This window comes from Chaetodon trifascialis, chromosome 1, assembly GCF_039877785.1.
Source record: "Chaetodon trifascialis isolate fChaTrf1 chromosome 1, fChaTrf1.hap1, whole genome shotgun sequence".
Lineage (NCBI taxonomy): Eukaryota > Metazoa > Chordata > Actinopteri > Chaetodontiformes > Chaetodontidae > Chaetodon > Chaetodon trifascialis.
In genome coordinates this window covers 8,376,548-8,393,500 of record NC_092056.1, presented here as the reverse complement: position 1 = coordinate 8,393,500, position 16,953 = coordinate 8,376,548, and the positions used below count along the sequence as shown (strand labels likewise).

The following is a 16,953-nucleotide window of genomic DNA, read 5'->3' as shown; positions in this document are numbered from 1 at the left end:
ATCCGACCTTGAAAAGTGAAGCGATGTGGTGCCTTAACCACAAAAAAGAACAACATATGTTTTTTTTCTCATAAACGTTTGACTTTAATCTCAGAGACTTTGTTTTTTTTTTCCTCACAAATTCAGGACTATAATCTCAGAAAATATTCAAATTTGTAGTATTCTTGATTGTAGTGTTCAGTATAAGTATGTGCTGATTACGTGTCACAATAAGGTATTTGGTTGCTTCTAAGATTCTAATCTTTATGGCCTCTTTCTGCTTCCATACTAGATTTCTTTAGGAGGTTATTTATGAAGCAGTACATAGTTTACAATGTTTATAATATTAACCACATGAACTCAGTACTGTCGTCCGTTAGAGAATCAACGCCTGTAATTCCATCTTTAACATATTTGATGTTTATGGACATACTGACAACTAAACAGCAGCTTGATGGTTTTTAGCTATGATTTTAAAATGCACACTGTATGATCTCCAGCCTGACTTTTAATGAACAAGAGGACATAAATGTAACAAGACAGCTTGTGAGCAAACATGTTTTCGAGGGATTATGTCCCAGCAAAGGCTTCAAATTCTCCTGCAGGTCTCAGATGATTGACAGAGAGTGATGCGCTGACACGAAAGCACTCAATAAGGAGCAAATAATAAATAAATAAATAAATAAATAAATAAGAGCACACAGCCTGGGACAAAACAAAATTTAAGGCCTCATGTTTGCTGTTTATAGATTATTTAGCCCAGGGAGATGATGTGGAAGCTGTTGATGTGCAGGAATTACTGCGTGCAAATGCCTCTGCTTTGAAAACACATTATTGCATAATGTGTGATATAGAATGACATGTCATACAGCTGCAAGCAGCTATTCTGGTGACACTGCACACAGTTAAAACAGACAACCTGTGAGGAATGTAATCAGGCAGGTGAAACAGGTACGACACTGCAGATGACGCAGCAATGTTTATTCTTAATGGGGCATTTACTCTAATAGTTTCCACTGAAACATTTCCTGCCCTCTTATTGCTTCCAATGTCTAGATTAGAAATTTGCTACTCCACATATCACATTACATGCAGTGGCTGAATGCTATAATGTGTTTGGTAACAACGGGTGAACTGCAACTGGCTCAGAAGAAGATGAAGAACAGAACATTACACATTGCAGAATTGGGAAAAAATTGGTTCTTTTCACATAGTGTAAACATTAAATCAGGTGCTTTTGATATATCAAAAGTAGTGCTGTCAATCGATTAAAATACTTAATCGCGATTAATCTCTGGAATGTCATAGTTAATTCGCGATTAATCACAAATTAATTGCACATTTTTATCTATTATAAATGTCCCATTAATTATCATTTTAATACTCTTATCAACATGGAAAAGTGGATAGGCTTGCTTTGTGCAAATGTTTTTTTTTATGGAAAACAACGTGTAGTATTTTATTTCACACTAACATTCTCTCTTTGGGCAGTCATTCACATTTAAATGAATCAAATCTCTCACAATTTAACACTGTCAATAAACAGATGACAAAAAATAAGCCTCTTCAACAACCCTTTCTAAGAGATCAAAACAGGGTGATACAAAATAAAGTTACAAAGTGCACATCACTGTAAACTAGGACTCAGCCTATAGTGCAGTTAAACCATGGCTGAAACTTTCCTTTCTTAAGTTTCCTTTGAACATACAAGCAGTCAGACTATGATGCTCTTCTGTTTATTCACCAGAGGCTCATCAACCCAGCCTCTTATTTCTCTCCAGAAAGAATGAACATCACTTGGCTATGGCTGCAGTAAGCTTGTTCTTAGTTGCGGTATCCATATGCCTCTGTCGAAAGCCATCCATTGTCGCCTGGTTTTGACAAGGAGGCGGCGGAGAATTCGCCGTGTGTTTGGCCATCAAGTGGTATTTCAGACTGGATGTGCTGCGGTGATAATTTAGTTCACACCAACAATACACACAGATAACTTTGGTCTTGTCAGTCGACCCATCTGGCAACTTTTTGAAACTAAACTTTCCATTCAGGATCTTGTTCACATCCATTTCGGCATTTCGCTCTTGACATCCACACAAACCGGTAGCCTACTCTTTTACAGCTAGCGAGCAGACAAGACCAAACCCATGCGTGGGGCGTGCCTATTTTTGTTTCCGGTTTACAATCGAAACCTGTAGTTTTTATAATGTTACTAGCAGTGGCCACAGCTTATAAAAAACTACAAGTTCACTAAGTCACAAAGAGCGTTAATCGCGCGATAAAAAAAATGACGCCGTTAAAACTGATTTGCATTAACGTGTTAATAACGCAATATTTTTGACAGCACTAATCAAAAGCCCAAATTTTACAGGCCAATACACACATGTAGATACATTCAGATGTGAATTTTTAAATCCTGATGTAGGAAAGCAACTGCTTGAGCATCTGAGCTGCATAATTCATTTTCATGTCAGGGCCAAATGGTTTGGAGTACTGCAGTTCTGTTACAGTTAAGCATCCCGATGATATTATCTTTTGCATACGGTGCAAACTAAAAAAAAAAAAATGTCCAAGACAGGGACCTGACTGGGCTGTATTCGTTATTATTTCATTAAAAGCCAAAATGTGTTTAGCTTTGGACTGCATTGCTGTGCTGACCCCAAAATGTGTCCTTGCAACCACATACCTCACACTACAAAAACAATGAGCTCCATCTGTGCTCTGCCCCATAAAAACTGTAAGAGATATATCAAGTGAGGGTACAGTATATCTTCAGAGCAAAAGGCGGGACACACTCCAGAGAGTTTTGCGTCATAGCTGTGTCCATTAAAACGATGAAGGAGACGAGCGCTGCCTGCTTAATGCGGTGTTCAGCAGGTGAGTGAGCGCCTTGCGTGTTTACTACAGCCAATAAGCTGCAGGTCTGTTCACTTAAATCCACTAAGGCTCTTGTCTGCTCAGTGCTTCTTTAGTGAAGAAAGGAAGCAAAATGAAGTCAAAGCCTCGAGAGCATTTGGATTCTAAAATACTTTCAGATCAGCTGCCAAATTTTGCAATGGAATACCCATCAGGTTTATAATTTAATACTAAATCTACCAATTTTTAGTGCTTTGTAAATCTTGCCCCAGGAAGAATGTTTCAGCGGACTGTACTGTGCACAACCTTTCTTTAGTTTATTCTGGCTGCAAGGACAGTGGTGTGACAGAGCGTGAAAATGGCCAAAGTACTCAAGTAACCAGATGCTGTTAACATGGCTGTTAGCATTGTTACCAGGGTGTGTTGTGCATGGTTACAGTAGTCCACAAGCGACACATAAGGCTGTCTTCCAGGGGAGATTAAAAACACACCTATGGACACTGACACTGTCACACTATGCAAGAGAGACGACTTCTGGATGAACTCTTCCTTTGGAGGAACAATGATAGTATGTTCTGTACATGCTGTACTTTTCAAAACCACTTTAAAGTGTGTGATTAAGACCTCGAGAAATCTTAGTATAGAGGGGATGCACATGACATCAGTGTAGAATCTGAAGGGTGCATTCACATGAAAAAAAAAAACAACAACTTTGAAAGTACGGCTGAAAGAGCCGAACAAATAGACTGAGAAGTTTTTTTCCAGGCTGCAAAAGGCTAAAGAGAAGAGAAGCAGGTCAATCAAATTCAATAAGACAATTGGAAACACGGTGCTGAAATGTGTACATACAGAAACACTCTGAGCAAAATCATACATTAAGTTCTTTGGACTGCTGTGACTCCACCGTCCATCTATAAGATAAATATGAAGCTACAGCTGCAGCCCGCGAGATTAGCTTAGCATAATGACTGGAAACGGGGAAACAGCTAGCCTGGCTCTGTTCAGAGGAAACAAAATGAGCCTACAAGCACCTCTAAAGCTCAAAAATTTTATCTAGTTTTTTGAGTCCGTACAAAAAGTGTAAAAACTACAAGTTGTGGTTTTATGGAAGCAGCCTCCAGACTCCAGGAATGCCACATTTCCACTAGCGTGGCTCGACTCGACGCGACGCGACGCGACTCGACTCTACTCTACCCGGTTGTTTTGTGTTTCCATTAGGGATAGTACCTGGTACCCGATACTATTTTTAGTACCAGCTCTGGCGAGGTTCCAAGCGAGTAGAAGCGATACTATATGTGTGACGTCAACAGCCTGTTGGCCACTGATTGGCCGGAGAGTGTCGTCACTGGTCTGTGACGTCCAACACCGGAAAAACAATCCCGCCCCCTCCATTGTAACGCCGGGCAACAGCAACCGCTGACTTTATTCTTTATTCTCACTTGAGGGAAATGGCTGCTCGTAAAATATCACCGCGGTCCGTCGATGAGGTCGGCTCTGTTTGCGTCACGTACAAGCCGTGGTATGACGACCCCGCCTTCGTTGAGGAGGTACTATGAAGTACTCAATTGTAGTGGAAACTCAAACAAACCAAGTAGAGTAGAGTAGGACCGAGTCGAGTAGAGCTGGAACTGTGTAATGGAAATGCGCCATTGACTGCGTCCTGGCAAGACACAGACACGAACATAAGCCCCCATTGGTGTTCCTAAAATGTCAAACCATTTCTTTAGTTGCCTTTTGACTGTTCTCTGTATGATTATTTGGTCAACTTCTCAGAATAGCTTTTCAAAATAAAGTGTACAGTTTGCCCGGAAATTCAATTTCTGGAACAAACTTCCGCTGATCCAGTCCACTTTTGATTCAAATGAGTCTTTACCTCAAGATGTTAATTTGGTGTCCTCAAGGATTAGAACTCTCTTTTTCTGATGGGTGCTGTATGGCATGAAAACTTACTAATCGTCCTTTTGGCGACAAATTAAAAGACTGATTGATTGGTTGTGTGTTACATCAATAGCGACGGCAGCCACATTTGCAAGACAGTGGAAGATTAGTCAGAACTGCACACAAGCCCTCAAAGTCTAAAGGCCCAGAGCAGGAAGCCACATTTGAAATACACATCGGTAGCTCGACACCACGACCCCTGCAGATGCGCGCATCTTAAAAAGACCTGAAACTGGGAGAGATGCAGTCAAGGAGGAGCCTAAAGGCCACTGGTGGACCTGGGCCCACTCACATCGACATTCCTGTGAGCTTCTGAGAAAGAACAGAGAGCGCTGCTACAAAGTAAACACTTGTAACGCCTTGTTTTGGAAGAATACCATTTCCATAATCTCATGAAACTACCACATGCTGACCTTATGATACTAAATTCTTAACCTGGAGGGAGAGCAGAACAAGCTTTGAATGTGGCCTTAGTTGTTAAGACTATTTCAAAAACAATGGGAGGTTCTGTTTCGCAAGTACATGCACCCAACTGACACCTCATAAGTGAGCAAGCGCCCGGAGATGAAGAGACCCACTGTATCTACGCTCACGGTGACAAAGGGATTTATTATATTATCCTGATTTGATTTCTACACTGGATCAACGTTCACGCTGTCAGCAGTGGGAGACTTTGGTGTCATTAAGCTTAATGCTTAAGAATAAACTGGCTCTGGGAAATAAAATGTATAAATACTGGAACAGCATGTTTAACTGTGGACGTCTCCTGCGATATACAAACATCTTGCAGTGTGATGAGCTCTGGAGCCCCATCTCACTTCCTCTTTTCCTTCTGCTCATGTGTCAGTGGAGATAAATGACAAGGCAAAAAAAAAAAAAAAAAACAACTACTGCCCCGGCAGGCACGCCAGACAGGAAGGGAAACAGTCACTCCGCCGCTGACGTTTTGCTTAAATAAAACATAATGAACGGCTGAAGTCATATTTAAGCGCTGTGGTCTTCTGCTGTCGGTGAATTTTAAAGCCTCCATTCCAAAAAAGTTAGGATGCTGCGTGAAACATAAATAAAAACAGAACGCAGACAAACTGTGTTTACTGACATTCCTGAGCTCATACAGTAACGTCCTTCATACAGTCATGTGTTCACAAAGTGGTGAACCTCTCTCCATCCTCGCCTGTGAGCGAGTGAGCCTTTCCAGGATGCCCCTTTCATTCCCAGTCATGATACTATCACCTGTTACCAATCAACCTGTTTACCTGTGCAAGGATCCAAACAGGTGTTTCTGGAGTTTCCCAGTCTTTAGCTGCTCCTGTCCCAACTTGTTTGAAACATGTTGCTGCACCAAATTCAAATTAAGAAGATATTTCCAAAAATCAAAGATGATGAGGTGCAACATCAAATATATTGTCTTTGTACTGTTTTCAATTGTGTGTATGTTAAAAAGGGATTTGCCACATTCTGTTTTATATATGCTTTACACAGCATCTCAACCTCTTTGGAATCAGGGTTGTAGGAAAAATGCTACAATTACTGTAGAAAAAGAAAAAATATTTCAGTCTTAAACTGAAACATTTGGTTAGCTGGACGATAGGTATCACTCTCAAGTCTGGTCCTTTATCATGAAACATGTTACATCTCATTTGATGAAACCATATAGAGCTGATTTGTAAAAATTACGATCCAGCAAAAAGAACATTTTCTGGCAAAAGAAATAGTTCAGCAAATAATTAAACCAACGAAATATGATGTAACTAGTGAGCTTTGGAGATGCCGGTGGGAGGATTTTGTTGCCTTTGCTAGGCTAAGCTAGGCTAATTGGCTGCTGGCTCTGGTTACATATTTACTGTACAGGCACGAGAGGCGGCATCGAACCCTCAGACTAGACAACACATATAAGAGAAATATTGAACTATTCCTTTAACATACATAGACTTGTGTTTTCATCCATGGTGCCTTACAGCACCAAAACTGTGGCAGAGTGCCGGGGGTTAGTGCCATGCTCTGGGTATAAAAACCCATTGTACATATACACATGACATCCTTAATAGACATAAATAAGCCTCGTCCATCACTGGAGCCAATCAGCAGCTGCGAAGACAAAGACAACAGCGGGGCCATTGAAGTCAACTGAACATGGTCACCGCTATGAGCGCACAGGGGGAGACGGCTGCCATTGTGTATAAATATATGTCATTGTGACGATAAAAACAGCTGTCAGAGAGAGAAAAACGTACAAACTTTGGTCGTTCGGGGAGTTAATGTCTGAGAGTTTTTACAGAGCGAGAGCAACAGACAGGAGAGGAGCCCAGAAAGTTTGATAGCCAAATGAAAGAAAGCGAAAAAGAGCGAGAGAAAGAGGAAAAAGAGCCAATATCAGTCTCCCTCCTCTCAGCCAGCAGAAAAAGCACAGTGGATTAATTCATCACCATGCTGAGCCTTTGCCCTCCTCTGGAATAAATTACCCAATGACTCTCAACTTAGACTAAACACACACACACACACACACACACACACACACACACACACACTACTGACCAGAGAGCACACACAAAAACAGTGGGAGAGAAAACTGACAAATGGAGCGAGGCTGCCCAGGTCAGCGGCCTATCGTATCGCACTACACGCTCTTAAAAAAGTAAGATGTGTCACGTGGGGTATTCGGTCCGGAGGCTTTTCAAGCTCTGAGCTGTGCTAGCAGAGGTTTCCCCACTGAGGCTTTAAGTTTAGAAAAGCGACCGTGTGTGCTGTGTCACTTCTGGGGATGGGGGGCGGCTTTCATGGGGGGGGGGGGGGGGGGGGTCTGAGGTATGGCTGAGTTCCACCACTTATGTTAATGCGTGCAGAGGCTGGAATCAGGCACCAGGCAAGATGGTATTACTCTGCAGACACTTATGAGCTTAGCACCTTTTATTGTCCATTTCCACTGATAGTAAGAGGTAATGTTAAAACCGGGTCTACGTTCGCTGTTGGGGGGGTGGGGGGGTACTTGAGTGGGGGCAATCAGACTGGAAAAGTCAAGGCCAGATAAATGGTGTGTGTTTGGCTGAGGTCTTTCTCTGTCTGTTTGGCCCTACACACACCCCCTCAAAAAAAGCCCACTATCACAGGACCTTGTACTTGGGCCTTATCATCCCCAGAGCAGCCCAGATGGTAAAGTAACCTTGACAAAGACTCACATCACACTCCCAAACTTCTATTGAAGCTTTCTCACAGTGCAGGCGCCTGCACATGCTCTCTATCTCCCCCTCTGAGCGGGAAAAAAATGCAAGCAGAGATACAGCACGTTTGCTTCATTCAGCTTTGGAATACCGCTCAACTCGTGCACTTTGCTGTCGCTGCGGCCGGCTGAGTGCAGATGTGGAGGGTGACCATCGTCGTTTAGGGGGATGGATGTCTGCGCTGCCTTCAGAGTCACAGCGACACAAGCATGCAGGCTGGAAACAAAACGCCTCATAATCAGGCAACACACTGTTTGAGATGATGTGGATCTACTGTGATATACTTTCTACTGAGGCTGCGACTGATAATCATTTTCATTATTGATTAATCGGACAATTACTTCCCCTACGTCTTCAAATTGCTTCCTTTGTCCGACCGACAGTCCAGACCTCAAAAACGTTCAGCTTAAAATCACATAAAACAAAAAAAGCAACAAATCCTCACATTTGAGAAGCTGGAATGAGATAATTTTGACATTATTGCTTGAAAAATTACTTTTAAAACTACTTATTTATCAAAACAGTTGTAGATCAATCATCAACCGATCAATTAATCAACTAAATGTTTCAGGTCTACTTTCTACTGACACCTACTGGGATCTGGTGCATCTTTACTATTTCAAATAAACCTTTGACATCTCTCCAAGTCTCTACTCCCAAAATATATTCCAGGTGAAAGGCAAGAAAATAGTTCTACGTGCTGCAAAAGGCCTTTTTAAACAGAGGTGGTGAACGCAAATCCAGAACAATCAATGGCCGTTATTGATCTCTTATGGGCAGAAGAAATCAAAAGAGCTACAACAAGCTGCAGCTGTATTGCTGAGCCTTGAATGCATCACAAGAGGCTGGCGCAGACATGACTTGTGAGGAGCGCAGCTTACTTTTCTGTAAAATCAAACCCGGCCGCTCACCTAGGACGACCGCAGAGGACGTTACAGAAGACACCTCACAGAACAGGGATTAAGCATTTCCATGAGACAGAGATTTGTATACCATTAGTCTAACTCAATCGGGGGACTAATTCAATCAAAGGCACAGTGGGCGTCTTGACGTGGGGGCATCTGTCACACTGACTTCTCACTGCATCCTGCAGTGACATTTGGCCACAAAATTCAGCTTGACAGAGGCCCTCAAATAGCCTGCGGTCTGTCAGACAGACGCACACACGCTCATGAAGACAACCAACACGCGCACACGCTCGTGCACTACTAAAATCACAAGATCGCACTTTTCCTTTTTTCTTTACGGACGTTTTGTGTTCGCAGACGCCTGCAGATGCAAACGCTACAGCACGAGCTTTGATCTCATTATCAATGCACCGCTCCTCGAGGCTTCTACGTCATTATTCTTCATTTACAGATAGAATAAGCGCCCTCGACTCAATATTGGCCGATTACAGACTTTCCTACAAACGGGATGAGGCCTTCTGCCAGCACACGTTAAACCAGGATCTCCACTTCTTAGCACGCTGCACAAAAAGATCATCTTTCTCACCTCCAAACACACATGTGCCTGTTAATCTGAATAAGAGCGATAGGCTGTTCTTATGTGCACATGTAAGCTCTTACACAATACATAAATGCCAAATAATACCAAGAATCATCATCAGCTTGATTAGAAACACCTATTTAGTTGCTGCGCACAAGCAGGCACAGCACATTTTGTTATCCTCTGTTAGTGTAATTATTTGTGGTCCAATACACAAATGGGACTGTTATTTTTTGCGATGATGTAACACGCTGATGGCAAACTTTTGGCTATTGTGGCACTCAATCCTTTTCACTACCTGCTCCCACTTTCCATTCACACATCCACGTCGGCTTTGTAAGCAGCTCCAGCTTAAAGTTTCTGTGAACTGCTTCTCATTTTAGCCACGAAACGCAAAGTTTAAGCCCCGAGGAGACGCCACAAGAGAGGACTTCCTACCGAGGAGCAGAACGGTCGGAAAGGTGAATCAGAGGCCAAAGCTGCGTCAGCTGAAAAGGACCGTGTTTGACAAAAGATGCTTCTGCACAGTTACACACATCATGTACACAAGAAGTGCAGAAAACGTCTGCTTTATCCCGACTTTAACACAACCCCCCCAAAAAGAACAATACTTCAGGTGAGCGTGGAGGCCGGTGACCCCGTGACCTTTTCCTGTATCATGGTCCTCTAAGATAAAAGAAGCTGAAAACCTGTAAGGTCATGCAGGCGAATTTTTCAGTTTGCTTCAAATGAAAGTCATGCACAGTCTATCAAAATATAAATAAACCTGAAAACAGAGGCTAGACTTGTACTGAACAGTAAAATATACAGAGGCTTTATGGTTTTCCCCCTTTTTTTAGTCTCATGTGACACCTACCATTCATCTCCATAATACTGCTATCAAAAAGATGCTTGTATAGTGTCCTAAAAACCATATTGTTTTCTATTATGGAAAAGAGGCCTGCAGCACACACACACACACACACACACACACACACACACACACACACACACACACACACACACACACCTAAAACTTCTCACACACACTTCGCTATAAATGCAATGAATGCAGGTTTCCTCACCTTGCAGCTCGGGGGTTTTAGGGGTAGTCCCGAGGCAGGATTTCCTTGATGCTGAGTGGTATTAGTCTGCTGGGGTGAGTGGGAATCCTCGGACTCTTTTCCACTGTGGTAGACCACCCTATCAGAGATATGAATACTTGAAGCACAGCCCATGCTTCAACCCACTTCAGCCTTTTTTCTTTTTGCGCAAGTGCTTTACTTTGAGGCTACCCGAGTGTCATTCACCGTCTCTTTTAGTGCGTCTCTTTAGGTCCACCCTTCCTCTCAAGGGTCCATTTAAAATATATTTAAGTACACATATATGTATCATCTAGGCCACAGCAAAGCCGGTTCTCCAACTGCCCTGACACAAGGCATGAATAATATATCTTTTCTACCCCCACCCCCCCAACCAGGAAGCTGATTTCCTCCCTCTCTTGTTCACATGAAGTTAATTGGAGGTCTTTAATCAAAGCAGCTGTCTCTCCTGGAAAACTTGGATTCCGTTATTCCTCAGCCGGTCTGCTCAGATCCCGGATCCCACACGGTTTTAGCCCGCACTCCGGCTCCTCTTCAAGCCTGCTTCGTACCACATCACCATTTTCTCCTCTTTCCTCAACTTCACCGTTATCAAGTAGGCCTAAAAACACAGCATGCAGTCCCCCCCCCACCCGCCAGCTTCACGCAAGAGTTTCATCCATTTTTTGCGTCCAGGGTTTCATGTGTAGTCGTCCTCCCCCACCCCGGAGCCATCAAATATCAGGCTTTCTCCCTCTCTCTCTTAAACAATCCGGTTGCCCACTTCAGCTCAAGACACGGGCCACAAACCGGTTCTCACGACACTTTGCTCCAGTCCTGAGCGGTTCATCATCAACAGGCTGAAATATTCACACCGCAGGCTGTGACGCTGGCCAGTCGCTCCGATGTCAAACCCCCTCCGTACAACATAATGCCATGTAGTCCGACACAACACTCCATCTATCAGCCCAAATTCACCAGTTTAGGACGCGGGGGGATCTTGGTTGGGTGGCTTGCAATCTCCATTCAGGCATCCGCTGCCCGGTTGAGGATGATCCGCCTGATAAAGAGGTCCAAACCCGGGCGCAACGGGCTCCGGTGTCACCAGGCTCCGCGGTTTTCTCTCATTCTGTCGGAGGAACGGGATGTGGAGGCTGTCAGACTGTAATATGTGGATGTACCACCTCTGGAGAATGCAATCGCTTGAGAGACACACAGAGGAAAGAAAAAAAAAAAAAAAAAAAATCTTAAAAAAAAAAAAAAAAAAAAAATCCAAGACCGCTCCGTGTCCGCAAGTTTTGGGATCTGGACGCGGGGACGGTGGATTATCTGCGGCTGGCGAAGAGGAGCTGAGCCGGAATCGAGCTACATAATGCTGATCTTATGTTTGTCTTTTCTCTGCCTTTTCTGGCGTTTGCCCTTCCAATTCTTCAGCACTGCTTGACAGCGGCACATCCAATAAAAGCACCCGCAAGGATTGACCTACAGCCTTTACTGACGTTAATGCAAATGAGCTCCGCGCAGCTAATCGGCGTCGTGCTCGGCGCCGCTGGGTGGTCCTCCGCTTTCCGTGGGAACTTTGAAAGCAGGAAAAGGCGAGCAGCGAGCAGGCTGCAGGTTCGCTGTCCGGACGGTTTCTGCAGGCTGGACATGCGACCCGGGTGGAAGCTGCGTTTCACGGGTGTTTTCACCGAGCCGTCTACTGCAAAATCAGCCTAATTTAGGGCGGCAGTGCGACGTTTTTGAACGCGAAGAAGGCTAAAACAATGACGGACGGAGCTGAGGGCTATGGAGTGCCAAAGAGGCCAAAATGAATTATTTTAAAGGATGCAACATTATAAAAAAAAAAAAAAGTTAAACATACAGAAAATATATAAATATGAACTTATAGACTGTGTAGTGAGAAATTATTTAAAGGTCAGTTTATTGATGTGAAATGCCAGACATCACAATTATTGGCATCAGTTTTCATCACCTAGTGATTTTTTTCATTATTGGTTAATCTGACAATAATTTTACTCTATCTTTCATTTTGTCTTTACAATCTCAGGAAAAATTCCCATTAAAATTCCTCATAGTCCAATGTGTTGCCTCAAAACTGCTCATGCAATCAGCTGTCCAGCAAATAAAAAGTATTGAGTTGCATCTTTGAAGCCAGTACCTGCAAATATTTGGCATTTTGCTTGAAAAAATTGATTAGTCGAATGAAGTGATTAATCGACTATTTTCACCTGTCTTTTACTTCTTTACAGTGTTTCTATTCTACTTAAAAATTCACCTTTTCATAAATAATTTTTCCTAATGAATATTTGTTTTCACAGTGTCACGTTTCATGTCAGTGTTCATGTTCACCCAAAGCACCTGACACTTTATTTATCTTTACATCTATGAAAACATAATTGCTGAAAATTGACAACCTTGTTAGGAAAAATGCAGCTAAGCTAAATAATTCAAATGGATTTAACACACACACACACACACACACACACACACACACACACACACACACACACACATATATATATATATATATATATATATATATATATATATATATATATATATATATATATATATATATATATAATTTTATCATTTAATTTTATCAGTGACGTTTTGATTTCCTCACTTTTCAGGTCTCTAACAAGAGTTCCCACCACTCCACTTTCCATCTATTCAGTTTCTCAAGATGACAAAACAACAAAGTAATTTGTTGTATATATATATATAGCAGACATACACACACACACACACACACACACACACACACACACACACACATATATACATATATAATGTATACATACACACACACGCACGCGCGCGCACACACACACACACACACACACACACACACACACACACACACACACATATATATTATGTCTTTAATACAAATGGATAACAAACATTTTTGATAGTGATCCCATAAATTGGGTTACTGTGACTGAGATAGTTGTTGCCCTCTAATGGACAAACTGTAAATAATAACATAATGCAATAGCAACACTTGCTGGCTGTATAAAATGCCACAAATAAAACATTTTTTGTTACTTATCAGCCAACACGAACCCCATTACCATCATATCTGTTGCAAACTAACATCTATGTGTAGCGGACGTGCAGCGCACGCATATTAAGCAAGGTAGCCAATAATGAAGGTACTCCAACAATTCAGTATTGCCAGTAAGCAAGAGACACATAAGCTCTTCACCTCCGGTTTCTGTTATAAATTTGCAATCTACAAGGCCAAGTTAAAATAAACCTTGTGTGAGGTCACCCATTGGTTTGTGGACCATTTTGAAGCTGTGAGTTTGGCATTATCTTTAATTTTTTTGGAGCCACAACTGACCATATTTGGACTAAAGGGTGAAGACAGGGAGGACGGGCCTTGCCGTGCCATTGCAGCCAGATGTCAATCACAGGGTAGCCATGCCCTAAATCTTACCCTGTAACTTCAGTGAGAAGTAGAGTCATTTTCTCATAAGCTTAAGTACAGTTGAACTTCTTCTTGCAACCAGTGGGGTCGCCACCGAGATATGAGATAATGAGAGTCTATGAGATAAACCTGATAACATCATCATGGTTGTTTCTTAGAACTGAACTTTATCTGTGACATTGGTGGAGTTCCCCTTTAAAACATGTCAAACGGCTCCAGTGTGTGTTGCCTTTGAGAACGATGAGCTTCTACATGCACCCTTTCACTTTACCAGCCATTACTGATTCATTGTTAGTATCAAAACCAAACCATCGGCAGCTTTAGCGTGACGTTAAATCACAGCTCGAAATGGTTTATCGCTTTTAGAAAACAAAAACACACCAGTTTAATACAAGAACTCAAATGTGTAAGAGATATGACAGATGACTGCACATAAACGAATCCACCGACAGGGCGTGTTCAATTCTTTATAAGCTTTCAGTAACACAGGCTGCATTATGCATGAGAGGATGGCATGTTTACTGATGCCTTAGTTGCACTTTTGTCTTTTACTGTATGCGTGTTTGTACTTTGTGCTGTTTCATTCAAGGAAAGCAAACCTGTAACGTCTTTATGTTTAATTTACTGTCAAACTGCATGTTTCAGTCTGCATTCTTCAACTCCTGTTTTTCTAACCATGAAAAGTATTTTTACTAAATCTTTTTAACAGTTTACAACCTGGATGTCCGAAGAAATAAAACCATAAAACTCCTTTTGCACTAATTATAATTCCCATTAAAGTGACTGCGTCAAGCTTGAGTGTTGACTGTTCCCATGCTCTGTAGTAATACACAAATTTGCATACTTACCCAAATAAAGATCACAGCGTTGAATTGTTATGTGAAAATTAGCCTGATATTGACTGAAGCTTTTACAATACGGTTGAAATGCATTGCGATCTCTAAACGGCCTCCAGTAACACAAATGTGCCTTTTTTCATTTCCTTCTAACCAATTAATTAAAAGTCTAAGTTGAATTACATGTAAACTGCGATTATTCCCATAATTATCCCCGGTGGGTCGGCTAATTCTGATGAATAAGAGTTCGTGGGACATATGAGACCATCCCCCCACCATTCTGTTACATCCCACTGTGAGATGCAATTAAATGAACTTAGTTGTGGAGATTTCTGACAGGTTTCATCACCACTAAGGCTAGATACTTCAGCAAAAGTCAGTTGACCCAAATCAGCATTTTCCCCCTTAACTTTAGCTCCAGTTTGTCTTGCAGATGCTACAGATAAACTCCTCAATTCAGAGGTGAATACATTTGTAGTTGTGGTTGAAACATTACAAACAAATGATGAACTCTGGGCATGTGTAGTACGTTTTAGGCAGGTGAAGAAGCATTTGGTCAGAGTGTGAAAAGCTTAAGTGCTCCATTATCACTCGGTGAACTCCTTTCACCGAGTGAACCTAGAGTTAATCCTCCTGTCAAATCCTTCTGGAAATGAAGACGCCCTGGAAGGAAGGTCTTGAAATGACCTGCAGGAGAAACATGTAGTGTAGTCAGTGCATCAAACAGCTGGTGAGCATGGCTTTCTTCTAACATTCAAGGTCGTCTTCTGTGTAGGTGCTCGTTTTAGGTGGGTTGACAGCACATCCAGTGTCTTAATAAAGTACAGTAAGAAAACTACTGAACAGTCATTCCTGAAGGAGCAGCTGTTAGGGCAAAAGATTCACCATTTCATAGTCAGAGCATGCAGAAGATTATAGACAAACTAACTCTTCATATACTCCAAAATTCAGTGCTTTTACACCCATTTAAGCAAGTGACACTTTAGATTAAAAAAAAAAACTGGTTCAGATGTTGGAGGAAGTGGTGTTGAGCGAGAGCAGGAATCTTTGCTCTCATCAAGTGAGCAGTTTTATCTTATCGAAGATAATACAGAAATAATCCCACATACTTCCTGATCTATCAACAGTAAAGCTGTGTGCTGTCACAGCTGCACTCAGCAGCGCCACACGGTCACTGTATTTACTCTACAACAGTAAAACTGCTCTGCTTTGGCCACTCTGGCTGTTTGCAACTGTTATTGATCAAAATTGTGCTCTTCATCACTGCCTCACTGTCTTTTCTGCATCTTCCACAAGGGGGTGCCAAAGGAGCAAGTTTTCAAATTGTACACATCGAGACTTTCAGTTATCATAACAATAGAGAGGCTGAATTCAAGTACTATAGTGAGAAAGTATGAATATAAGAATAAGTTAGAGTCTCCCACACATGTCAGTATAACTCTAGGGGTTTAGTACAAATAACTAAATAAACATATTTCTGTTGACTAACTGCTACAAAATCAAAAAACTGTTTTCCGTTTCTCTCTATTGCCAAATAAGACATTTTATAAAAAATAGTGCTCAAAAAGGGCGTCACATTATATAACAAACAAGACATTTTTCTGAAGACAGTAAATTTAATGCACACAGTTTACAAATGCAGGACTGTTCAGTCCTAACAGCCTGAATATTACAGCAAACAATGATGTAACCTGGCCAATATAACACCTGATGGTGAATCCATTTCATGTCACTGGTGTCTATTGAACAGCTGAGCTTGTTAAACTGTTCAGAGGCTGTGTCTCACAGTGCGTCCAGACACAACACAGAACACCTCAGCCGTTTTCCTGCTGTATTGTCTGCACACGCTGTGCTTGCCGTATCTCTGTTCCACATGCAGCTCTTGAAGTCTGAAACCTCACTGATGTTGACTGTTGGTAGATGACACAGTGGTGAATGAATGAATGTGTTTCACAGTCGTACAGTTGACTGACTGACCACGTGCCATAGTTTTATCAAACAGGAGTTCTAATGATACAAATCAAACACTTTGACAAAGAGAAAAGCAGTGAGCGAAGTTTCCCATCCATCCAGCCCCACTGGATAACATGCTCATATAACTAGAATGAGGTAGCTACTGTACTCCGCTGATACTGGGACGACAC

General features: G+C 42.0%; 1 protein-coding gene across 1 annotated transcript in view; it reads right to left on the bottom strand.

Moving 5' to 3' along the window:
• Nucleotides 1-12,010, bottom strand: part of pde8a (phosphodiesterase 8A) — a 44,418-nt gene extending 32,408 nt beyond the window's left edge. The window contains exon 1 of the mRNA XM_070958810.1: nt 10,538-12,010. Coding sequence (XP_070814911.1) covers nt 10,538-10,690 — 153 coding nt within the window. The 5' untranslated portion in view covers nt 10,691-12,010. The remainder of the gene's footprint in view (nt 1-10,537) is intronic.
• Between the last annotated feature and the right edge of the window lie 4,943 nt (nt 12,011-16,953).